This window comes from Hyperolius riggenbachi, chromosome 4 (assembly GCF_040937935.1).
Source record: "Hyperolius riggenbachi isolate aHypRig1 chromosome 4, aHypRig1.pri, whole genome shotgun sequence".
Taxonomy (NCBI): domain Eukaryota; kingdom Metazoa; phylum Chordata; class Amphibia; order Anura; family Hyperoliidae; genus Hyperolius; species Hyperolius riggenbachi.
The window spans coordinates 375600089-375626400 of NC_090649.1; the positions used below are offsets into that span (position 1 = coordinate 375600089).

A 26312-nucleotide genomic window follows, 5' to 3' on the forward strand; every position below is an offset into this window, starting at 1 on the left:
TGACGCCACTTCCAGTCTCTTGCCATGCTTCTTGGTGTTGTTAGCCGGTGTGTGCTGTGTGGTGTTCGGGCTGCTCCTCGCAGAGTGTGGGCTCGGCACCGCAATGCAGTGTATAGTGTGTGCGGGTGGGGGGCCGGAGTGCCGGGGAGCCGCTCTGTAGCTGATACCCGACTTCCAACTGTGGAAGACTTGGTTCGCAGCGCAGCCTGGGAAGGCTACTTGCGGCGGCTGCAGGAAGCTGGTAGCGAAGCTGCGGTGGGGTTAGCAGAGGGCAAGCAGGAAGCATGGACCAGGGAGGGGACAAGGAGCCAGGGATGGAAGAAGTCGCACATTACACCACTGTTGCACAATCTGACCAGCAAGGAAAATGAACTGAATGACCTACAGCAGCTAATGGCCGCTGGTGAGAGCAAGAAGGCAGCATATTACTGGCTTGTAATGGCGAGGGGATGGAATATAACTTAAACTTTAGGACAAAAAGATCTACTTTACCCAGGGCTTCATCCAGCCCCTGGCAGCCCATATATCCCTCGCTGCAGCTCCGGAGATGATGACCTCACCAGGACGCTATCTTTTGCGTGAACGGCGCGGTGGAAAAGATGTCAACCTAGCTCTAGGTCATCATCTCCAATGGAGGGGATCCTGGGACACCGGAGTTGCGGCGAGGGGACATATCGGCTGCCAGGGGCTGGATGAAGCCCCGGGTAAACAGATCATTTATACATAATTATTGTAAAAATGAAGCACTTTTTTTTTTTTATTACATTATTTTCACTGGAGTTCCTCTTTAAGGTGGGTTTTATCGACACAATACTTTGAACAATAAGTTGTCCTATTTGATCGTAGTCGGTCCAGCCCACTTAATGCCTCACCATGCAATTTCCTGTTGAAACGATGGGTCAAATCAATAATTTCTGACAGGTTTGATAAGGTTCCCAGTTGATTTTGTGCAGAAGGGATCTGAAAATCGGTTTGAAATCTGATTGAGCCTTTTGGAAATTATCGATTCAAACCGTCAATCTGATGGGAAATGGCATGATGTGTACCAGGCAATTCTATCAGAATAATGGACATGATCCAAAAAATTGATTGATATGATTGAATCGGCGAATCGATCGTCCCAAGAATCTTATCAGTAATGACCACCTTTAGGTAATTAATTCTGACTGTGCTCTTGCTGGGTCCCATTGGGTCTAATGCTGGGCATACATGGTAGGATTCTCCCTTATCAATCGAGCCGCTGATGGCTCGATTGATAATATCCGACAGGTCCGATGACCCACCGGATAGATTCCCCGCTCGATTCCCGTGGGCGGACAATAACGGGGAATCGAACAGAAGATAAGGAGCGCCTGCGGGGACTGATCCGGCCGCCCACGGGGACGCGGCGGGAGTCGATCCGGCGGCTAATCGAGCCGCCGGGTCGACTCGTCTATGCCCAGCATTAGACATGGGGGGGGGTCTGCAATGGGAGGTAACAGGTTTCTAATGGTCCCATTTATTTTTTAAGGCTGTAGCATGGATCAGGGGGTTGGCCCTAGAGCTGCGCAGCCGCACTCGCAGCTATGCGTACCGCGCAGCTGCAGCCAGCTCATGCGGCCATGTTTGTGGAGGCAGGAGAGCCCGACCCGGGTCGGGAGCTGGCCCGGGGGGCTATTGAGCGGCGGACCGGCACGGAGGGCGCAGACAGCATCCTCCGTGCCTTCATATGCAATGCAGGTGTTAAACTTTTTTTTTTTGTTTTGGCCTGGGAAGTCCTTTAAAGAGACACTTAAGCCAGAAAAAAAAAAAAGTTATAGGGCCCGTTTCCACTATCGCGAATCTGCATGCATTTCCTGCATGCAGATTCACACAGCCAATACAAGTGGATGGGCCTGTTTCCACTTGTCAGTTTTGCTGTGCATTTTTCTGTGCAGGATTTTTCTGCATGGCAGAGCCCTCAGAATTCGCCTGCGTGTGGAATGCAGGCGAATTGCACACAATGTATTTAATAGGGAAATATCATGCGTGTTCCCCATGTGTTTTTTGCCGCGAATTCGCATAGGTATCAATGTTAATTCACACAGGCAGTGACATGGTTAAAATCGCATATACCCTCACCTATGCGAATTCGCGGCAAAAAACGCATGCGGAATCGCATCCGCATGCGATTTCATCAGCGGTGTAATCCAGGCGATTCCGCACCGCAATAGTGGAAACGAGCCCTTACTCACCTGAGGCTTCTACCAGCCCCCTGCAGCCATCCTGTGCCCTCGCAGTCACTCACTAATCCTCTGGTCCCCCGTGGCCAGCTAGTTTCGTTTTTGCCAACAGGCCCGTCAGGACTGGCCACGCGTAGCTTTTTCCACATTCCCGACAGTAGCGCTATTGCGGGCCACAACGCGTACAAAAATACGCGTTGCCGCATTACGAACGCATTGATATGCGGCACCGCATATTTTTGTACGCGTTGCGGTTAGCAATAGCGCTAATTACAGTTGGGAATGCGGAAAAAGCTACACGTGGCCAGTCCTGACGGGCCTGTCGGCAAAAACAAACTAGCTGGCAGCGGGGGACCAGTGGATTAGTGAGTGACTGCGAGGGCACAGGACTGCTGCAGGGGGCTGGTAGAAGTCCCAGGTGAGAAACTCATTTTTTTTTTCTGGCTTAAAGGAGAACTGTAGTGAGAGGTATATGGAGGCTGCCATATTGATTTCCTTTTAAGCTATACCAGTTGCCTGGCAGCCCTGCTGATCTATTTGGCTGCAGTAGTGTGAATCGCACCAGAAACAAGCATGCAGCTAATCTTGTCAGATCTTACAAAAATGTCAAACACCAGATCTGCTGCATGCTTGTACAGGGTCTAGGGCTAAAAGTATTGGAGGTAGAGGATCTGCAGGATAGCCAGGTAACTGGTATTGCTTAAAAGGAAATCAATATGGTAGCCTCCATATACCTTTCACTACAGTTCTCCTTTAAGGTTCACTTTAAGCCAGATGACTTCCCACAAAGTTGTGCTATGACCCCTCTGGAGAAGCCTCTTGCAATGGCCATGCGTGTCACTTCCTCTTCCTGCTTCATTCAGTGATGCACTTCTCTAACAGAGAAGACAGGGGTGAAGTAATAACATAGCCAGGATGGCAGCCGCGATTTTTAAACTGAAATCGAACGAAAACAATTTGGTGTAGAACGACGATTCAGGCATCAAATGAAAGAGAGCACACGCTACAGAAAGGTATGCATCTTTAAGTACTTTGCAGTACTGGTCGGAGTCTCTTCAGGTCTCTTTCACAGCAGGACGTTGCGTTTTGATGCGACATTAAAGTCGCAATGCAAATTACAACGCAATGCCTCAAAAAAGTTGCAACACAACTTAATGCCCTGTTAAGGTTGCATACAGGAGTAGAGCATACAGGCAATGAAAAGTATGTTTCCAAGTCATTACTGAGCATGTGCAAACAGTCCAACGCAGCTAATAACGTGTATAACGCACAGCATGCAGCACTTTCTAATAACGCTAGATGTTACAAATAAACGCAACGTGTGCACTGTGAATGTCGCAGACTTAGTATTGCTGTGCGACTTTTGGGGGGCATTGCGTTGTAATTTGCTTTGCGACTTTAACGTTGCATCAAAACGCGACGGCTTACTGTGAAAGACGCCTTAAAGGCATACCCAGAGGTGCTCGGAGTGCCTTTAACCTCCCTGGTGGTACGCAGTTTCATAGGCTGCATACTCGGGAGGATTTTTTTAAAAGAAAATGTAATTGAAATGCTTTAGCTAGCACTTCGCTAGCTAACTATGCCTCCCAAGCCCCGCCGCACCTCTCTCATCCCCCCGATCGCTGCTGGCAATATTTACCCCTCCACGATCCCGCGAGAGCCGCAGCTTCACCAATCAGCTTCACTCGTCGTCATGGCGACGATTTGGCATGATGTCATGACGTCATGCGCAGTCCCGATCCCACAGCGAAGCCTTGAGCTGATTGGGAGGCTGCGCCATCGCGGGATCCCTGGGGGGTACATATAACGGCTGCGATCGGGGAAGCGGAGAGACTTGGAGAGCATGGTTAGCTAGCGAAGTGCTAGCTTAACCATATAATACACATTTTATTTTTTATCATCCGGTGGCCATGTGATCCTCTCCGGCAGCTAGCCCGAAAGTAGTTCGGGCTTACCGCCAGGGAGGTTAATTGATCTAATGTGAGGAATTGATGACTGCATAGCATTTGTGCATCAAGTGCTACAAAAATGGCCAAGGTGGCAAACTTCAAAATAGATTTATGCTTCTTATTAAAATTGAGTGATTAAAAATGATTTACAGATGTATAGTCAATAGAACAAGCAGTTTTGCTTTAGTAACAGTATGGAGATGCTTAAAGGATACATGAGGCCCCCCAAAAAAACACGAATGCATCACCTAGGGGTTCTTCCAGCACCTAGATGTCTCTGTGTTCCTCGCCGCAGTTCTGCTCTCACCCGGTCTTCTGTGGTCCCCTCCATAGTGTCCGGTGGCTCCTGCAGGTGCAAACACTCGCAGATGTGCTCCCATGGCCAGAAGCGTTCTGAGCAGGGTCACCGGCCAATACGGAGGGGACATCAGAAGACCGAGTGAGAGTGGAACTGCAACAAGGGACACAGAGACTTCTAGGGGTTGAAAGAAGCCCCAGGTAAGTAAAGATGCATTCATTTCTTTGGCCTCACGTATCCTTTAACCACCCTGGCGTTCTATTTAAATTGCCAGGGTGGCGGTAGGGTTTTTTTCATGTAATTTTTTTTTTCCATGCTGCCAACTGAAAGTTAGCAGCATGAAAGCCCACTAGAGGGCACACATGGTGCGCCCTTCTGATCGCTTTCGGCGATCACAAGTAACAAGAAATCCCGCGAAGAGCAGGATTTCTTGTTAGGCTTACCCCGTTGCCATGGCGACGATCGGGATGACGTCATGGACGTCAGCTGACGTCAGACGCCTCCGATCCAGCCATTTGCGCTGCCCGAAAGTGTTTGGTCCAGGCAGCGCAGGGCTCTGGCGGGGGTGGGGGCCTCTTCCGCCGCTGCACGCTAGTGCTAGCTGCGTGTGGCGCGCTTTATTTGGTGTAAATCGGCCCAGCAGGGCCAGAGATATCAGCCTCGGCGGCAATGGACGAGCTGAGCTCATCCATAACGCCAGGAAGGTTAAGGGCCCTTTCACACATAGCCTGTCACCAGGAGCGTATCAATAGACTCTGCAAGGGATGCAGCCGCAGGGGGGCCCCGTAGGGGGAGAAGTTTCTTTTATAGAAAATCTGTCATTATGTGTACCTAGCATTAGGGCACGGAGAGAAGAAAAAAAGTTCTTCTCTCTGCACAATTGTTCTAATGACTGCATCTGCTCGCTCACTAAGATGGAATCATACAAAGTTTTGTAGACCGTTCCTATTCAGTGTGCAGCAGGCTCTTGTGTACAGATCCCTGCCCCCTCCACATCCTTCCCAAGTGCTCTGTACTGTAGTATTGCTGCAAGAATCTGCAGAGGACAGAGTGTAATAAGCTGAGGCTGCAAGAACACTCATCTTTTGGTTTTCTGTATGCGTTTTCGGCACACCATGTGTGTCTGTCTGTGTGAAAACATTTGCGTTTTATCACAGAAGCTAATGTACTTGATACAGAAAATATGTGCAGTGCTTCACTGCTGTCAGTTTTTACCTGCAATGGGAAAACACATTCAAGTGTGCACTAGCCAATTGAATAACATTGGTTCTCAGTTTACCTGTGCAGGGGTTAGGAAAGTTTTGCAGGATGGCCCAATGAATTCTACTTACGCTTCTGCCTGTCACCTGTTGGGAAGTACTTGGTACAGTCATTTGGTGGTGTCCATTTCATGCCAAAACATTGGATTATGATGATTAGCCGCAAATACATTTTCTTTAACTTGATTGAAGTGCAGATCTCTATCTACTTTGCATGATTTGGTTCATCCGGTGACCAAGATGTGAGCAGCCCCATTTCCACTGGGTATCACCAGATAGTGTGCACACTCCTACTGTTACTCATACATTTCATGCTGGCATATCTTAGGGACCTTTCACATGGGCAGCTGAACTGCGCGCTCAGTGAGCAGTTACCAAGCAGCAGCAAGCAATTGTGAGAGTTAGACAGTCTTTTCACTGCCTATCAACTGCTCGTGCAAAAAGGGCCATTAGTGTTGGGGTTAAATAGAGATAGCAATTTAACTGCATGAAATTGCAGCTGCAAGGTGCTCAGTGGCCAGCAGACTCGAGGCTGAAACACAGTTTTACAGCCCTTTTACTACAAAAAAAAAAATTACAAAAAATAAATAAAAAGATCTTGTATAAGCATTCATATTGTTCTTTATTCTTAATAAAATAGTTCAATTAAATCTTTTTATTCTATATTTCTGAAGTAACAGCATAAAATGAATGCTGCAATAAAGTAATGGTTTCCTGGCTCTGGCAGAGTTGAGTTGACGCACCTGGAAACCTCCATAGGGAAGTTCGGATAACATGATTGGTTGCTGTTTCAACAGTTCTCCAATGGTAGTACACTCTAGAAATTTTAGGTTTCAACTACAAAAGAGGTGAGGATCTGCACATGATGACTTCCTGCAGACGGGAAACAAAAATAACATTGTGACCAGGGATGCTCTAAGGATCGACACATGAAATTTCTTTGAGGAGAGATTTCCGTATAAAGTGAACAGAATAGTACACTGTTCACATTTAGCAATCTAAATCTCTTGTCTTATCGCTATTTTTTGCAGATGAAAACGAAGATTTAAAAGCTCTTGCAAGAACTGAAGTAGCATCCTGCCTAGAGGAAATACATCAACTAAAATATGAGGTAGTATATACCTATTTCCTAATATTTACCAGTGCTTGGTTTTTGTCAAAATACTGTTGTCTTGCAGATGTCTGCTCATTATTTTTGTTGTTCGCTATAGCAATAGGTAATGAGAAAAGGGCCCAGATGGTTTCATGCAGTTTGTATCAGGGCTGTGGAGTCGGAGTCATGGAGTCGGTGTCGGGGCAATTTTGGGTGCCTGGAGTCGGAGTCGGGAAAAAATGCACCGACTCCTAATAAATTTAAACTGTAATTAAAATAGAAAATATGATAAAATATTCTATTTCTCAGATAATAGTTATCATAAATAATTTATATATACAGTAATAGCCGTGCTTAGTCCACAAAAATGAAATAAACCAATCAAAATGAATTACTTGTGCTGCTTCAATAAAGCAGTCCCCGTATTTTTAAAGTCAGATATACACATTTGATTGTGACTATATATATGATGTGTACACAGGAATCTCTTATATATACTAAATAACATCTATGCTGTAAGTATAAAGCATGATGTGTAGCCGTGTCACTAATAGAGATGGTCAATGAGATGGAAATAATTCTGCGTTGATTCTGATTTATGCAAATGTACGCACTCTCTTTGCTCATGAAATCAAATAATTTGATATGTTGTTAAAATTTGGTTTGGTGACTATGAATTAAATTGTACCTGAGACAGATGAAAAGAACATTTTTATACATACCTGGGGCTTCTTCCAGCCCCCTTCAGGCTAATCAGTCCCTCGCTGTCCCCCTCTGCCACCTGGATCTTCTGCTATGAGTCCCGGTAATTCAGCCAGTCAGCGCAGTCCGGCCACGTGCCGCTCCTACAGCCAGGAGCATTCTGCACCTGTGCAATAGTGCTGCGCAGGTGTAGTACGCTCCCGGCGGCGGAGTGTGTGCATGCGCACTACGCCAGACTGGCTCAAGTACCTGGACCCATAGCAGAAGATCCAGGTGGCGGAGGAGGACAGCGAGGGGTTGATTATCCTGAAGGCGGCTGGAGGAAGCCCCAGGTATGTATAAAACTTTAATTTCCTCTGTCTCAGGTTTACTTTGTTACACAGTAGTACTATACTCTACATATGCACTCCCCACAGAGCTGCAGGGAATCCACTGAGAATGTTGTGCACATTGAACACAGAGGTGATGTCTATCACCCATAAATTTTGTTCAGATTGTGCATGAAGAATGTGTAATAGAGGAAGAACAGTGTTCTCCCCAGAAATATTTTCCAGCCGGGTGGCATGGAAAAGTAGCCGGGTGGTGAAGTAAGGTCACACTGTTTGCTACTGGGTGAGGAAGTAAACTAATACTAAGGGCAGAGGGAGAGTTACGCTGGGTCGGGAGAGGTTGGCACCAATCTGGGTGGAGAGGGGGACATCTCTTTTGGGAAAGAGTAACATTGTGAACGCTCCCACAATGCTGCAGTCAGCACATTAGCGATTTTAAACTAATAACAACTGCAGTATTATTGCTACCATAAGGTAACATTGTCATAGCACTTTGCTGATCACTGGCGATCAGCAAAGAGCTGGAAAACCCCCTGAAAAGCATTCCAGTGTGAATGGGGCCTTGGTGCCATAGCCCTATCATCACATGCATGACTGACAATGACCAGATAACATGCACTGTGCATGCTATGTGCATGACTCCTGCTGCTGGACATACACTAGGAGCCAGAGAAGAGTGCTGACTAATCACACAGGCAGCACCAGGGGTGGTAAGAACCCCAGTAGGGACTTAGTAAAAACGATGCTAATTTTAAGCACAGTTCTTTGTGAGCATATAAGTTAGATTGACTTTATAATGCTTAGTACACACAATGCAATTTTCTGTCAGAATGACAGTCGAATCGATTATTTCTGACAGGTCTGATCTGATTCTCGATCATTTTTCTGATTCATTTTGTATAGACGTGATTAGAAAAGCGATTGGGAATCAGATAAGACGTGTTGGAAATAACAGATTGGACCGTCAATCAGAGAAAATTGCATTGTTTTGAACTAAGCATAACAGTTGAGACCAGGCAGGCTAAACTGAACATTTAGCCACCCATGTGCAGATTCTGAAAGCTGGAGAATCAGGGGTTAATTTAAACTAGAGAAAGACATTTGGTGTTAGATTACAAAGGTGTGTGTGTAGTGAGATAGGAGGCTGAGTGAATGGCTTCTCCTGCAGCTGGCTGTAAACTGCTCCTTATATCTCTCATGACACATCCCTGGTAGTGTAAATTCTCAATGCTTGAACAATTTGGAGTAACTAAACATTTTGATTTGTTAATGAGCGGCCCACAGGCACATTAAAGCTTATCTGATGAATGGAAGGGAGGGGGAGAGGAAGGGGCTTTTATGCTTCTGCACTGACAAGGAGAGGAGGAGGAGAGCGTCTGCCATTCCAGTGGCCCGGGAAATAACTTACTCACCATAAGGAATAGAGCCATGCAAGTCAGTCTCTGCTCCCTCGGTGTACGCCCCGCCCTCCAGCTCCTTCAAAGCTCCCGCGGTCACACTCCTCTGCTCTGTGCTGTTACGAGCTTTCCCCGCCCCTCTTTCATGCTGTTGAAAGGAAGAAGCTGAGAAGGAGGGGGAGATCATGTCTCTGACTGACAGCGTGGGCTGTCTGCTCTGCGTTGACATAGCCGCTGCCGCTGAACTAAATAGAAAAGTGAAGATCAAAGACCTTCTTCAGCCAGCCATGGAAGGAGGCTATAAATAACGTCCGGGCGGTAAAAGCATTTACCCGGGCGGCCCGCCCACTTAAATGGCTCTAGGGAGAACACTGAAGAATCTCCTCATTCCCCTGCAGAGTACCTGCACATCACTCTTACATGTACCCACAGTTACATTGCCTAGGGCCTGATAGATCTTCTTTGTTCTGGTCTGTACCTTTTACAAGTACTCTTACCCAGGACTTGTTTTAGTCTAAAGGGAATAAATATAGTAGTCTACATATCCTTCTCACTTCAGTTGTCTTGTAAAATTCCTAAGCGTTGGCAGTTAGGATACGAATTTCATGTTACATACTTTCAACAAACAAGATTGTAATATGCAAATTAGAGGAGTCGGAGTCGGTGGAATCCTAAACTGAGGAGTCGGAGTCGGTGGATTTTTGTACCGACTCCACAGCCCTGGTTTGTATGCAGCTTGAAACTTAAAGGGATACTGTAGGGGGGTCGGGGGAAAATGAGCTGAACTTACCCGGGGCTTCTAATGGTCCCCCGCAGACATCCTGTGTTGGCGCAGCCACTCACCGATAGGCCTGAAAGATAAATCGAATTTAAACCGAAATCGTGATCACCAAGATCACAATTTCGGAATCGTCAAAGTGGCAATTATCGTGATCAAGTCATTTCCACATGGGGAAGTTTGAAGAAGCGGCTTCAAACGTACCCAAAGTCCCGGCGCTTGCGGTCCGCAGCATTGGACATACCTTCCGCACGAGTCCAACGCTGTTTGTCCTCCAGCTCTTGTGCTTGTCAAAGCTCTGGGTTCCTGTATGTTACATGACATACAGGAAGTATTCCGCGCATTAGAGCCTGCAGGAGGCGAAGTGGTTAGACGGGCATCGCTGGACTCGTGTTGGAAGAGAGACAGGGGGACAGAGGGGCAACAAACAGCCACAGACAGGGCACAAAGCTTGATTTGAAGAAAATCGTGAATCGAAATCGCAATTTCGGACAGAAATCGCTCAATTCAATTTTTTCCTAAAATCGTTAAGGCCTACTCACCGATGCTCCGGCCCCGCCTCCAGTTCACTTCTGGAATTTCTGACTTTAAAGTCAGAAAACCACTGCGCCTGCATGCCTGTGTCTTCGCTCCCGCTGATGTCACCAGGAGTGTACTGCGCAGACACAGACCATACTGGGCCTGCGCTGTGCGCTCTTGATGACATCAGCGGGATCGAGGAGACGGCAACGCAGGCGCAGTGGTTTTCAGACTTTAACCTATTTTGGTTCCCGGACGTAGTTTCTACGTCCAGGAACCATGTGCGCTACCGCGGCCGATCGCGCGTGTGCACGCGCACTCCCGGCCGCGGATTCGGTAGCCAGGGAATCAATGTATCGAGCTACGGAGCCCGATCACTGATTCCTCTCCCCCGCTGAAAAAGCGACAGCTTCTCTCAGAAGCTGCGCCTTTTCTGGCCGCTCCCTTCCCGATGCGCCACTCTAAGCGTGTGTTGCGCTTAGAGTGACGTCATGTAAACAAACTCATGGCCGCCATCTTGTGGCCAAAAAGTAATACTACACCTGTAAAAAAAAATAATTTAAAATTAACACACATTTACATTATAAATATATTGTTTACCTCCCACCCTCCCAAAACTACCCAAATAAAATGTTTACAATAAAAAAAAAAAATTACAATAAAAAAAAAACATGTAAATATTTACCTAAGGGTCTAAACTTTTTAAATATCAATGTAAAGATGAAATATTTCTATTTTTTTTATTTTAAACTTGTAAATAGTGATAGATGCAAAACGGAAAAAATGCACCTTTATTTCCAAATAAAATATTGTCGCCATACATTGTGATAGGGACATAATTTCAACAGTGTTATAACCGGGACATATGGGCAAATACAATACGTGAGTTTTAATTATGGAGGCATGTATTATTTTAAAACTATAATGGCTGAAAACTGAGAAATAATGAATTTTTTCCATTTTTTCTTATTCTTCCTGTTAAAATGCATTTACAGTAAAGTGGCTCTTAGCAAAATGTACCCCCCAAAGAAAGCCTAATTGGTGGCGGAAAAAACAAGATATAGATCAGTGCATTGTGATAAGTAGTGATAAAGTTATAGGCTAATGAATGGGAGGTGAACATTTCTCGCGTGAAAACGACGGAACCTGAATGGGTTAAAGTCTGAAATTCCAGAAGTGAACCGGAGGCGGGGCTGGAGCATCGGTGAGTGGCTGCGCCAACACAGGATGTCTGCGGGGGACCGTTAGAAGCCCGGGGTAAGTTCAACTCATTTTCCCCTGACTCCCCTACAGTATCCCTTTAAACCAGAATCACTTCCTGCTAAGAAATGATTGGTCCAATTTCAAGCTGCATACGCTTTCCCAAAATAGCATAGTTTGCAACAAAAGTTTGGCTTTTACTCTGGATGTTTCTATTTACAAGACTAATGTACTATTTTTGGCGCTAGTCTACTTTAGGGGACCCAGCGCAAATCCCCATAGACAATTGGAACTGTGCTGAAAACGGAACGAATTTCCGCTTTCAGCTAGTTTAAAACCCCACATGTTATATATGTATGGAAAGCTAAGATTCTCCTCTAACGAATTCTGGCACTTTCGGTGAGAAAAACCTTAAACTCACCGTGCAGGAAGCGCCGAAAGTCCGCAATCGTGGCTCCGTCGGCCATCTTAGCTCTGCTGCTGCTGCTGTTTGTCTCCCTCCTCATTGGAGGGATTGTTAGCTGGGGGCGTGCCAGGAAGAAAAAGTGAACTCCACACGCCACCTAGTGGCTGTGGAATACAAGTAATTCTTGTATTGAAAACTGTCATTGTAATTTAAAACTTGCAAAAATACAAGAAATGCATTTAATGAAATAATAAAAAAAAATAATGAAAATAATTAAGGTGTGCGTGCAATCTCCACTATCCATGTGGACATAGAGTAGGAATAAAAAGTTGTCCGAGCGAAGCGAGGACCGAGCCCGCAGCCCAGCGAGCGAAGCGAGCGGGCAAGGGGACAGTGACTCCACTAAAGCAGGTGTGTGTGCAATCTCCACTATCCATGTGGACATAGAGTAGGAATAAAAAGTTGTCCGAGCGAAGCGAGGACCGAGCCCGCAGCCCAGCGAGTGAAGCGAGCGGGCAAGGGGACAGTGACTCCACTAAAGCAGATGTGCGTGCAATCTCCACTATCCATGTGGACATAGAGTAGGAATAAAAAGTTGTCCGAGCGAAGCGAGGACCGAGCCCGCAGCCCAGCGAGCGAAGCGAGCGGGCAAGGGGACAGTGACTCCACTAAAGCAGGTGTGCGTATAAATAACATTATTTTAATAATAATGTATTAATGTATTATAATACATTATTATTCCCATGCCCAAGTTCAGAGCAACTTATGTTTTATCACTCAGCCACTGGGTGGCGTGTGGAGTTCACTTTTTCTTCCTGGCACGCCCCCAGCTAACAATCCCTCCAATGAGGAGGGAGATAAACAGCAGCAGCAGACAGCTAAAATGGCCGACGGAGCCACGATTGCGGACTTTCGGCGCTTCCTGCACGGTGAGTTTAAGGTTTTTCTCACCGAAAGTGCCAGAATTCGTTAGAGGAGAATCTTAGCTTTCCATACATATATAACTTGTGGGGTTTAAAACAAGCTGAAAGCGGAAATTCTTTCCGTTTTCAGCTCAGTTCCAATTGTCTATGGGGATTTGCGCTGGGTCCCCTAAAGTAGACTAGCTCCCTATTTTTTTCTGTAGTACTTCCTATGTTATGATCTGAAAAGGTTACTATTCATTGACAATGTGTATTATGGTATTTATATCCCCTCCCCAGGCGTGGGTTTTTTCTTCTTTTCCATTTGCCAGCTTTTTGTTTCCTCTGTATTTGGGCTAACTTTGCTGTCAGTCACATCCAGGTTTCAGCCTAAAATTCAATTATCTGCTGAGCACTGAATGAAAACAGTTGTAGAGAGAGCAGAAGGCTGATGTAGGGTCAGGGAAACCAGAGTCCGAAACCAGGAGACCAGCAACATTTATGCCAAGCCAGAAACCTGGCAGAATAGTTTCAGAAAAACTGAATCAGATTCCAAAGGATCAATAGCACCCAAGCTAAGCTGGGTTCAGAAGCAAGAGGATCAGTGTCAGCAAAGCTGAACTCTGAAGCCAGAGGATCGATATCAATAAAGCTGGGCCCTGAAGCCACAGGATTAATATCAGTAGAGCTGTGATCATAAGCCAGAACATCAATATCTGACAAGCTGGGCTCAGAAGCTAATATCAATATCGGCCCAAACAGGCTTAGAAGCCAGATGATCAGTATTAGCCACGGCAAGTTTAGAAGCCAGAGAATAAGGAACTCCGGTCACGAGTCACTGGAAGGGTTAAAAAAAATGGAACACTGGATAGGATCTATAAGATCAGGATGACACTAATCTTGAAGACTGTTCAGCAGTACAGTTTCTGCCCATGGCAGTTGTCTGGAGCACACATCCCCAGAACCCACACACCACAAGCCGAGAGAGAAACGTGGCCACTACAGCCATTTCTTAGACATTCTGCCCCACTGTTTCACTTTGCCTATCTATCCCAGGAAGGTATTTTACCATTGTCTAAAAGGATTATAATACTTATGCAATTACTACAGCTATCCAGATGCATGTCTCATTGAAATGCATCACAAAAGTAAACATGACCTCCTCCCTTTAAGATTCTTGTATAGAGATCCAGCTACTGTTGCCTAGTGTCCATGCCCCTCAGTGTATGCTGTCACTTTAAATCAGTAACTCCTTGAGTGTCTACAGAGAGGAGGTGGAGGGGGAATTAGAAATAGGCTGGGCTTTTGATATCACAGCCATGAACAACAGCAATAATATTGGATGTTTTATGCTCCCCGTGTTATTTCCCTCCCCTATTTTTGTAGACTGTCAATGACGCAGGATGCTATTTAGTTGGGAGGGTGAAATGCTAGGATGCAGTGGCCAGATCTTCTTATTAAGGGACTTTTAGTTAGAACATCGTGTTTTACTTTTGTTATGTTCTAGGGGGCAAATGGATAATTGTACTTAAAGCAGAACTCAGAACTTCCTTTCTGCTCTAAAAGATAAACCGCATAATAACCTTTGAAGAAAAGCATTTCTTTGTTACAGCTGATGCAAATCCTGCAATAAATCTGCAATGTGTCTATATTTTGCTTTCATGGAAGCAGACATAGTTAACATCCTGTTTACACAAAATAGCTCCTTCTGTCCTGTGCTAGAGTTCAGGTCCACTTATGCATAAGAAAAGTTATCTTCTAAAGCAAACCACACTATCTGCTGTGATTGAAACCTGGTGATATCTATAATACACCAGTGGCTCTAAAGGCTGCCATACACTGGTCGATTGCCACCAGATTAACCAGCAGATAGATCCCTCTGGGATCGAATCTGATCAGAGGGATTTATTGGCTGCTTACACTGCAAACAGATTTTAAATCGATTTCACTATGAAACCGATTCACAATCTGTGGAGCTGCCACTAACAGCTTCTCCATCAGCTAGAGCACTTTTGCCGCATTGCAGAAAGTGTAACATATTCCATTGATTTTAATGGCCATTACGATGAGGTGCGTTAGGTCGGGAAAGATGCAATGCGGTAGGCTTAAATGGGCCTTATAGGTGTATGAAAAAATTGTATGTGGTCTGGCACATATACAATACCAAACCCATACATGTAAGAACATCACAATAGATAAATCTATGCGCGCTGCGTGTTACAGTCAGGACTAAAGGATACTATGTCCAAAGTGAATCAGTTCTCCAATGCCAGCGTCAGACAATGACAGCTCTCTCAGTGGTGGCATTCGGCAAGTGTCTATATCAGAAAAAGGAAAGAGAAGAGAGCGCCTCTATGGTGCAATACCTTTAATTCAGTTGGCAAATTGCACAAGAAATGCACTTACAAGATAGCAAAAAATTTGCAAGTGTATCTCACATGCCCAATGTTCCACTCCTCGGACGTTGACCGTGGCTAGCGGGTGACATCAACAAGGGTAGGTGGTAGGTCTGGAGTCCAGGAAAGCTCCATGTGACGGGTGATAATGACGACATGTTTCGACACACCAGTGTGTCTTTGTCAAGTCGGGATCAAAGACGCCCTAAAGTGTCGAAACGCGTCGTGGAACATTGAGCATGTGATATATGCTTGTAAATCTTTGCGATCTTGTACGTGCATTTCTTTTGCAATTTGCAAATTGAATTAAAGGTATATTGCACCATAGAAGTGCTTTCTTTTCTCTCCTTTTTCTGATGCACATACATCAGGATGGGTGGCAACCGCTTGTCTTATATTACATGCAGTTCCCATCAACTGAACAAAAAATGCTGGCAACATCATGTACAAATTTTGCAATTTATTTAAATTGATGGAATCTTAATAGTATTAATTACCCCATGAACCACACTGAAGTCAATTGGTAAGTGTTCGCTTCAATCATCTGCACAAACTAGGTTTACATTTTGTGTATATGTAGCGTGTTTTCTGAAAGCATAGAATCTACTGATATTTCTACTATGCTTAAAATATCTGCTATACTGCATTTACTTGATATTTTTTGTTTTGCTTTTTAGATAGCTCGGTTATTGATTCCAAGAGAAGAAGTGGATGACGGCAATCTTATTTTAGAGGTGACAGCAGGAGTAGGCGGCCAGGAGGCAATGCTTTTCACTGCTGAGATATTTGACATGTATCAGCATTATGCTTCATATAAAAGATGGGGCTTTGATATATTGGAATATTCCCGAAGTGACCTAGGTAAATTGTGCACGTACTGTTCCTGTACATTGGATGAAACTAGTTCAGCTGGAAAAAAGATTTTTATCAATGTAACTTATTGCATCTTTATCACAGGGACAGTGTTGAAACTGAAAGTGTTTTTTTTTTTTTTTTAACTGCCACTTTGTCATGTTGATGTGTTTGGCATTGCTGGTTTGAGTAACACAAGAACAATGCAGTGTGAAGTAAAGCCTGCAACATATGCTGCACAAGACTTGGCTGAAGCAGCATTTTGCGCTGTCTCAACTGAAAATCTAGAGTGTACCAACCGCTGCCCCTCATTTAAAGATCCAGCATGCTGGATCTTAAAATGACAGCGGCGAACGAGTGCATTGTTTCCTCCATACCAGGCTTAAAGCCTGGTACACACCTTCAATTTTGATTGCCCAATTACTGACCAATTTTACAACCACTATGTAGTATCAGAGCTTACCTACATAATCTGTTCATAGTATTCAAAATCTGTTCACCCTCCTATTCAGTAAGGGCTCGTTTCCACTAGTGCGGCGTGCGTCTCGTAGACGCACGCCGGCACTGAGCGGGTGGGCGGGATCGCAGGCGATTCCCATCAGCCGTGCCATGCACGGCTATGGGAATCGCAGCCTCCGCCGCGAATTCTGTGGGGGTTTCCGGCCGAATCGCTACTGCAAGCGATTCGGCCGGCGGCGCCGTTGTCCCCTATGGCAGAGTTTCCCCGCGCGATTTGCCTGCGGGGAAACTGCGGATTCGCGGCAGTTTCCGCGAGAGTGGAAACGGGCCCTGAGGGTGGTAAAATTAGCCAATCAAAATTCAAGGTGTGCCAAGCTTTAGTGCCTGTTGGTGTGAAATGTGTTGCTTCTTTGGTGTGTCTGAGGAAATTAAGTTGGCTGTTGAGTTTAAAATTATCTGGGAGGTGCATGCATCATGTTCATGATGCCCCACTTTGTGAAGGTGCTTAGCTTAATTAGCAGTTTGTTTGTTTTTTCGGTTGGACTTTTTTTTTTTTTTTTGCAACCAAAACTATGGGGTATATGGAATAAACTGCGCTAAGCAAAATCACCTGCGTAATGTCTTATGATGTGAGAGTAGAGCAGAATGCAATACATTACTTGCAATGCATTTTGCTCTAGTTATCGTGCAGTAAGGCTGCATTTCCACTTGTGCGCCGCGGAAAAAATTCGCATGCGGATGCGAAATTCGCATGCGGGTCCATGCGAATTTGCATGCGAATTCGCACACGAATTCGCATGGATGATGATGCATGCGAATTTAACCATGGCAGTGCTGGTGTGCTTTTCCATTGATTCTATGCGAATTCGCATACCAAAACCTCATGCGAATTTCCTATTAAATACATTGTATGCGATTCGCATAGCGGTATGCGGCATGCGAATTCTGATGGCTCTGCCATGCGAATTTTTTCTGCACAGAAAAACGCAAAGGAATCCTGACAAGTGGAAACAGTCCCATTCACTTGTATTGCTATGCGAATTTGCATGCGAAAAACGCATGCGAATTCGCGATAGTGGAAATGAGCCCTAAGACTTTACATGCATGTAATTCTGCTTAATGCAGTTTATTGCATACACCCCTATGTAACTATGTAAAGCAGGAGAATGTTTTTTAGTTATTTGATTTGGATGCCTGCTTATTTGGCATAAAGTTTTGCAATTCATCACTCTGGATTTCCTTATTCAGCTTGAAACAGAAATCCATTCAAGTGCCATCATATTACCTAGCCCTGTACAGAATTTGTCTTGTCACTTAAAGTGAACCTAAAGCCGGTTAAAAAAGAGATTAACTCACCTGGGGCTTCCCTCAGCCCCCTGCAGCCGATCGGTGCTCTCGCAGCTCTGCTCCGATGCCTCTGGACCCGCCGGCGACGACTTCCGATTTCGCTGTCACCAGCCGACAGGCATGGGAACGCGAGTGATTGTTCGCGTTCCCAGCCTGTATTTCGCCCCCTATGCTGCTATTGTGGCCAGGAGGTCGCAATAGCAGCATATGGGGCGATATACAGGCTGGGAACGCGAACAATCACTCGCGTTCCCATGCCTGTCGGCCGGTGACGGCCAAACCGGAAGTGTTCGCCGGCGGGTCCAGAAGCATCGGACCGGAGCTGCGAGGGCACCGATCGGCTGCAGGGGGCTGAGGGAAGCCCCAGGTGAGTTAATCTCATTTTTTTTAACAGGCTTTAGGTTCACTTTAAGTGTTCCTCAGAGGGGCTCACAATCTAATCCCTACTATAGTCATATGTATGTATCGTGTAGTGCATGTATTGTTTTGTAGTTCCAATGTAGTGGGAAGCCGATTCATTTATCTGTATGTTTTTGGGATGTGGGAGGAAACTGGACTGCCTGGAGGAAACCCACGCAGACACGGGAAGAACATACAAACTCCTTGTAGATGTTGACCTTGCTGGGATTCGAACCAGGGACCCAGCGCTTCAAGGCGAGAGCACTATCCACTACGCCACTGTGCTGCCAATCATTACAAACAGTATCTTTTAGGTTGTTTTTTGTTTTTTTTTTAACTTCCATACATAGGATCCAATGACAGCATGCCATGTGACAAAAGTTCTGTGACTGGCAAACTGCTCTTTGGCGAATAAAAATTAGAATTTAGACAATACCCATAGCTGGCTCTCTCACCCTCACAACAGAGATTACATAGCCAGCCATTGCAGTTTGGTCTTGTGGATGGATGGTATGCAGGGAACATTAATTCCTGCTGTCAACAATGCAAATCTGAAGTAAGTGGGGAGTGGTATTGCAGACATCCTTTTAAAAATCTATTCTGCATGACTCTTGTTTAGATCCACTGGGGGACGTTTATCAAGAGTGTCTGAGACAAAATATTGATAGGTTTTTAGAAATCCATGCAGAACTGTCTCAGGAAATCATTAGATAGTGCAGATTCCTTCTAAAACTGTTGTAAAATAGCTAGGAAGGTTTCTCAGACAGTGCAGTGTGTGAGGGGAATTGCTGTTGCTGAGGTAACCAACACACCTGCAGTATTGATAGCAGCAGGATCTGAGGAGGAATTCAGCAGGGGGGAGGAGCACATCACAAATCATGTATAGCCTGCACTCTTCAATCATGTCTAGCCTGCAGTTCTACATCTGTAGAACTGCTATCAAGCACTCATAATCTGCGCCAATTTAGGGATGGATTTGCACTTGTTAACTGTAGTGCAGCTCTAGAAATGTATGCTAAATTGCCACTATTACCTAGGATTTAAAGAGAAACTCCAGCCAAGAATTGAACTCCATCCCAATCAATAGCTGATACCCCCTTTTACATGAGAAATATATTGCTTTTCACAAACAGACCATCAGGGGGCGCTGTATGATTGATTTTGTACTGAAACTCCTCCCACAAGAAGCTCTGGGACTGCTGTACTTTTGGCAGTTTGTTACAATGTAACAAGGTTCACAGACAGGAATTGGCTGTTTACAGCTGTCTCTAACAGCTAGCAGCAGCTACATAACCTGCCCACAGTAAAAATGTCGCCATGTAATAAATGTCAGAATGTAAATCGGGGATGGGCAAACACTGACTAAATCATTTATACATAATTATTGTAAAAATGAAGCACTTTTTTTAGTACATTATTTTCACTGGAGTTCCTCTTTAAGAAGGTTCTTATTATCATGCAGAACTGTTCTCCCTGCTGGTTAGAACAGATTAAGAAGAAAAAACAGTTGGTAATGCGTTGATAAATCTCCCCCATTTCCTCTAATATGTTTAGCCACTGACCTACAAATATTCATATCCGGGGGTTGGATTCTGCTGGCTGCATGTACTGTATGTATGTGGCTCAGAAGCCAGAACATAAGAGTAACAACCACAACACTGGCATTTTTAAAATGTGAAATAAGGGTGGCGACCTCCATATTTCTCTTACTTCAGGTTTCAGTAAAGGGATTTCAGAAGTTTAAGTATACTGAGCGCCTGGGTGCTCCTTAGTGCAGAGAATGATTTAAACCAATCTCCCCATAAAGGTGGCCACACACCATACAATTTTCTTAAATATCTGTTCAATTTAAGAATTGCAATCAATTTTCCTGACTGTAACATTTCAAAAATATGACCAATGTACCACACACACACACATTTATTTTTTCCCCAATTATGATCAAAATGATTGGAAACTCTGATAAAATTGCTAGGGTGTGTATATTAATAAACTGACAATCTAACACACACCATACAATCTTTAGAAAAGTTGAAGAAAAATTTCCAGCATTCCGGATCGATAAAAACGGGAAATCTGATCAGATTTTTCAGTCAAATGAAAAAAAAGCGTTCAATTTTTTCGGGAGATCTGATCATATTTATCGAATTCCCGTAAGATCGGATCATTTTATTGTATTGTGTGTGGCTACCTTTAGAGAGGTTCATAAAATGTGTATGCTTTTGGTGGTTCGTGGTGGGGAGGTTGCCTCATCTTCTGGGCCTCTGGGCCGCAGGTTGAAATTCCCATGGTGATTCCCCTGGCAGCTGCAATGCATGTTGGGGATGTGCAATGCATGTCAGGAGATGTAGTTAATTGCAGATATGTAATCAAAACAATGGAAACTACATCTCCCGGAAAGCATTACTTGTCCTCAACATGCATCCCTGGCGGTATGATTCCTTCCTGATTTTAAGGTGTAAAAGTGGTACAATTTTTTCATTAGCTTTTATACCCTAAAAGGAAGAAAACCTCATACCAGAGAGAGACTGCAGCAGCACCTGCACTTACCCACATTCCTGGGATCCAGCGCTGCAGTTCTCCCTCCGTCCTCCGGGTGGAGCTGTAACCCTATGTGGTAAGACCGCTCGCTGTCATCATGACAACAGACTGCGATCTCACCAGAGGGATTCAGAGCTTCCGAGAACAGGAAGGAGAATGGCTGCCGGTGTCTGGATCCCAGAGGAGGCGAGTAGAAACACCCGCTGTGCAGTATGCTCTACAGTAACTTTGCGGCAGCTACCATGAGTCAGGCTCGGCGTTACTCTTCTGAGCTGCGGATTTTCAGCCCTGAGCCTGACTCAGGGTTACCGTAAGGGAGGTTAAGGAAGCTACCACATGTAGCAGGGCATCAACTTTAAAATCTTTTGCCTGGATGAGGGGACTGTGCACATTCTAATAGCTTTTTGTGTTTCAGGTGGTGTTCGATATGCATCAGCTATGGTAGGTGGTATGGATGCCTATAGCTATCTGAAATGTGAGGGAGGAGTGCACAGAGTTCAGCGAGTGCCAAAAACTGAGAAACAAGGAAGAATTCACACAAGCACTATGACTGTTGCTATATTACCACAACCTAGTGAGGTAAAGTAAATGCCAAAAGTTTAAGAGATTTTTTGAAAGATAAGAGCTGCATGCCCAGTGCTGTCCATACACATCTGAATTTGTTGTTTAGTGAATTGTTCAAGTCATGAATAGAACTAACATTTGAGGTGGTCTCTCTGATGGAGTCTGATCAGAGAAAGATCTATCAGCTGCCCATACAACGCAGCTGGCAGATCTCTCTCTAATCAGATTCAATCAGAGAGAGATCTGTTTCTTCTCTGTGAGGTCACAAGGAGCTGAAGTGTTCGAGTTATGCTAGGTACACACTATGATTTTCTGGCAGGTTTACTATCACATCGATTATCTCCCAACATGTCCGATCTGATTTCCGAGAATTTTTTCCGATCTATTTGCTATTGAACTGAACGGAAACCGGTTGGAAAATGCTCAGAAATAAATCGGAAATCACATCAGACATGTTGGAATTAATCGATCTGACAGTAAATCTGCCAGAAAATCTCATAGTGTGTACCTAGCATTAGAGACACTTTGACCTGAATAAGCGGGTACGGCCTGCAAAATGCATCATCCTTTAGTGTCCAATAAATTAAATTATATTACCCTCCTACCAAGGTAACTTTTTTACTTCATACTACTTCCCAGCGGTTAACAAATGTTTTGGAGGCACCTACTCCTACCTGAGTTTGTAAGCTTGTGGCTGTCTTGTAGCAATAATAATCCATACTTATTTGCTTTAATCACCAGTAGATTTCGTGCAGCGAGTGGTGACTGCATGGTCATATCTGGCTGGAATTGGCAATGCACAATAGGCAACCATTTTAATGCACATATTTATAGAGCTTAATTGCTTAGTACAAATGTAGTTAATTGCTTTAACACAATTTTGTTAGGTTTTGATTTGACTCTCCCATTATTTTAACATCTTTATATTTGCAGATACATTTAGTAATTAACCCCAAAGATTTAAGAATAGAAACTAAAAGAGCCAGTGGTGCTGGAGGACAACATGTTAATACTACAGACAGCGCAGTACGGATTGTCCACATACCGACAGGTAGGTATTGTCATGATAATACGGTAGCCTGTCATTTGTGTGCCTGCAGTTACTTCATGAAAGTTGTATTCTCCTTTAGTCAGTGCGTGGGTGAATGAAGAAAAAGTTCCATGGCTTCCTCAGAACTTATAAAGAAATGATCCCGGCAGAACTCGACCCTTTAAAGTGCATATCAGTGATTTATTGCATTATAGTAGCAGCTGTACAACAGCAATGCAACAGCATGACGTTTCGGGCAAGAGCCCTTTATCAAATGCTGAAGCTCACATACTTTTCACAAGCTTATATAGACATTCAAATAACACACACCCCTCTTGGGGGTGGGCACACTACTTAAAGTTACAAGTACCTTACTAGGGTAAAAAGAGGAAAGCACAGCAACATATTGGAGAGAGGATTACAAAAAACATCTGAGGCTGAAATCCTCATTTAACCCCCCTGGTGTCTGAGTCCCCAACCTGTCCATCCAGCAAGCCTCCCGTCTTAAAAGGGCATTCCTCTGATCGATCCCTTCTCGATTCTGCACCACCTCTAATACCTGCCATCTTAACTGTGTTACTCTGTGGCGTAACTCTATAAAATGGCGCGCCAATGGGGATTCTTTTTTCGTCTGTAAATCTCCTTCTTTCCCCTTAGGGGGGTTCTGTATGGTACTTTTATGCTCATTGAGCCTTGTTTTTATGTCTCGTGTGGTCTGGCCCACATAGGCCAATCCACATGGGCATTTAATAAGATAAACTACCCCCTTGGTGTCACATGTGGCAAAATGTTTGAGTGGAATAGACATCCCTGAACTGGGATGGCGTACTTCAGGGCCTTTAATAATGCTGTTACAGTGTTGGCATCCAAGACAGGGGTATGTCCCTATTTTTCCTGGGCCTAAAAATCTTTGTTTTTTGCCGTCAGTGCGGCCTATATCTGCTCGCACTAGATAATCCTTTATTGATTTGCCACGTCTATATACAAATCTCGGTGGGCTTTTGCAGACATGGACAAGCTGGGGATCACTCTCTATAACTGGCCAAAACTTATGGACTGCATCCTGGAGGAATCTGGATCCACTCCCATAGGTGGTAATAAAATTTATTTCTCTTGACTCTGTATTTGTATCAGCCTTATACTCTCTCAATGATTTCCTATCGAGTTCTAGCACCTCTGCTGTGATTTCTTTACATCTCTTCTCACTATAGCCTCTAGTGATGAAGTCTTGAGTGAGCAGTTGTGCCTGCTCCAGATATAATTCATCGGTGGAGGTAATCCTCCTTGCCCTAATAAATTGACTTTTAGGGAGACCCTGAATGAGAGGACGAGGGTGGCAACTCTCTGCCGCCAGGAAAGAATTTTTGTCAGTCTTCTTTCTATACAAATTGGTTATCACCTCGTTCTCCCTCTTCATGATCTCCACATCCAAAAAATGCAACCTATGTGCATCATATTCCATCTTAAATTTAAGTGTAGGATGCCTCTGATTGAGGTGCTGAAAGAACTGGCACAACTCCTCCTCACTCCCTCTCCAACAAAAAAACAAATCATCTATAAATCTACAGTATCCCAGGATGTGCCCAGGGGCATCACCTCCCAAAAATTGGGCATTCTCAAAATCGGACATCACAATATTAGCTACTGAAGGGGCATAAGGCGCCCCCATGGGCACACCCTGGGTCTGCAGATAATATGAATCTCCAAATCTGAAATAAGAGTGAGTAAGACAAAATTCTAATGTTGACATAATAAAGATAAGCATCTCATTTTTGACCCTTTCGTCTCCTCTCAACCTTTCTTGAACTGACTGTAAAGCTTCTATGTGTACAATATTGTTATACAGATTGACAACATCCATGGATACAAGAAAGTTAACCCCTTCCATGTTTATACTCTCCAATCTATTTAAAAAATGGGTGGTATCTTTCAAACAAATGTCGTTCTCTTTAACAATAGGCTGCAGCCATGAATCAATGTATATCCCCAAAGGCTCCGCCAAGGAGTCCACCGCAGATACAATGGGTCTCCCTGGCGGATGCCTTAGGTCTTTGTGAATTTTTGGCAGCGTGTAAAACACTGGTACCCTTGGTTTGTCTTTCTTGAGAACAGCTAACAGTTCTTTCCCAATAATCCCCGTGCTTGCTGCATCATCCAATATTACATCCAGATCTTTTTTAAACACATGAGTAGGATCATTAGACAATTTTCTGTACATCTGTTCATTTGCTAATTGATGTTTAGCCTCTAATTCATAATCCTTGCGATCCTGTACCACAGTGGCCCCACCTTTATCCGCTCTTTTAATTATTATGGATGTGTCCCCTTTAAGAGCCATTAGTGCACTATATTCATCTCTAGTTAAGTTATACTGCCTCCTTTTATTTTTCTCAATGCAGCGTTTAGTCTCTTTCAACACCAGCTTCTCAAACAATTCAAGTGCATTGCTAGAAAATGGGGGATCTTGTTTACTCTTAGGTCTCAATCTCTTAGGAATCTCTGCTTCCTCTCTCTGTATTTCTATTATTTCTTTATCCTTCCTTGGTCTGTGGAGACCGAACCAAGTTCTCCATCTAATGTTCCTTGTATACTTGTAGAGATCTACTCTGACGTTAAACATATTGATCCCAGAAGTTGGGACAAATCCCAGTCCCTTATTCAAAACGTTCAACTCTATTTGTGTCATCTTTCTGCTTGAAATATTGTAGACTGTACAGTTTCTATCCCATATATTAATGTCCTGCTGCATGTGTGGGCTCCCATTACTCTCCGTGTCTTTATCACCCAGCGCTGTGTCATCTGTATGTTCGTTACTTACAGTTCTTTGCTGCGCTACGGCGCAGATCGCGGGGATAGCGGGGGTATCTGGCTGCCGGCACATGATCACTGAGGCTGACTCCGGGTAGCCGGACGCCTCACTAGTTGCTGCGGGTGTCCCTGCGGACTTCCTCTGCCGCGACCCCTGCCTCTTTCGCCTCCGGCTCCTCCTCTTCCTCTCGACGGGTACCTGTTTCCGCCCCTGGGCTCTGAGGGCTGTGTATGGGAAAAAGGAACTGCGTATTCCTGTTCACTGCCTGACAATTCAGGATCTGACGCTCCGCTGGCTGGGGGAGGAGGATTCCTGTTATACTGCCGTACTATTCTCCGTGCTAACCTCCAGGTATACACCTGATTCCTCTCGTAATCCTTGGTGTCTCTTTTAAACTTATCCACCTTCACTTTTAGGATGCTCTCTTTCAGTTCTTTGATGGTAGTGTCAAGTTGTAATTTAAACGTGTTATAAGCCTCCACTGTTTCTTTGCTTAACAAATCTCCTGTCAGTTTTTCCACTTCACTCCTTATTTCAGTGATTTGAGGGTGCAAATATTGTACTGTGAGAAGCATAAGATCTTGAGAACATTTATTTAAGATGCCATGCCATTTGGCTATAAATTCAGGATTCTCCTTACACAGCAGAGGCGATAAAACAATTCGCAAACCTCTAGGGATTCTATCCACCTTTATATACTCCGTTAGTGTGGATGCATGTAATGACAGTGTTACTTCTTTCCTTATTGCGGCTTCCAATTGCGTTTTAATCTGTTCCACTGGGTCAACTTGTGTACCTGTAAAGGTGTATTTGAAAGAATCGCCTAGCTCCAAGATCGCTGCTCTTTCCTCTGATGAGATGCTGTAGTACTCTGCTTTATTC

The 26312-nt window shown here is 44.5% G+C and overlaps 1 protein-coding gene across 1 annotated transcript in view; it reads left to right on the plus strand.

Moving 5' to 3' along the window:
* The window catches only part of MTRF1L (mitochondrial translation release factor 1 like), a 38613-nt gene continuing 12301 nt past the window's right edge, over positions 1–26312 (plus strand). The window contains exons 1-5 of the mRNA XM_068279561.1: positions 1–403; positions 6739–6818; positions 16107–16290; positions 21443–21606; positions 22525–22642. Coding sequence (XP_068135662.1) covers positions 25–403; positions 6739–6818; positions 16107–16290; positions 21443–21606; positions 22525–22642 — 925 coding nt within the window. The 5' untranslated portion in view covers positions 1–24. The remainder of the gene's footprint in view (positions 404–6738; positions 6819–16106; positions 16291–21442; positions 21607–22524; positions 22643–26312) is intronic.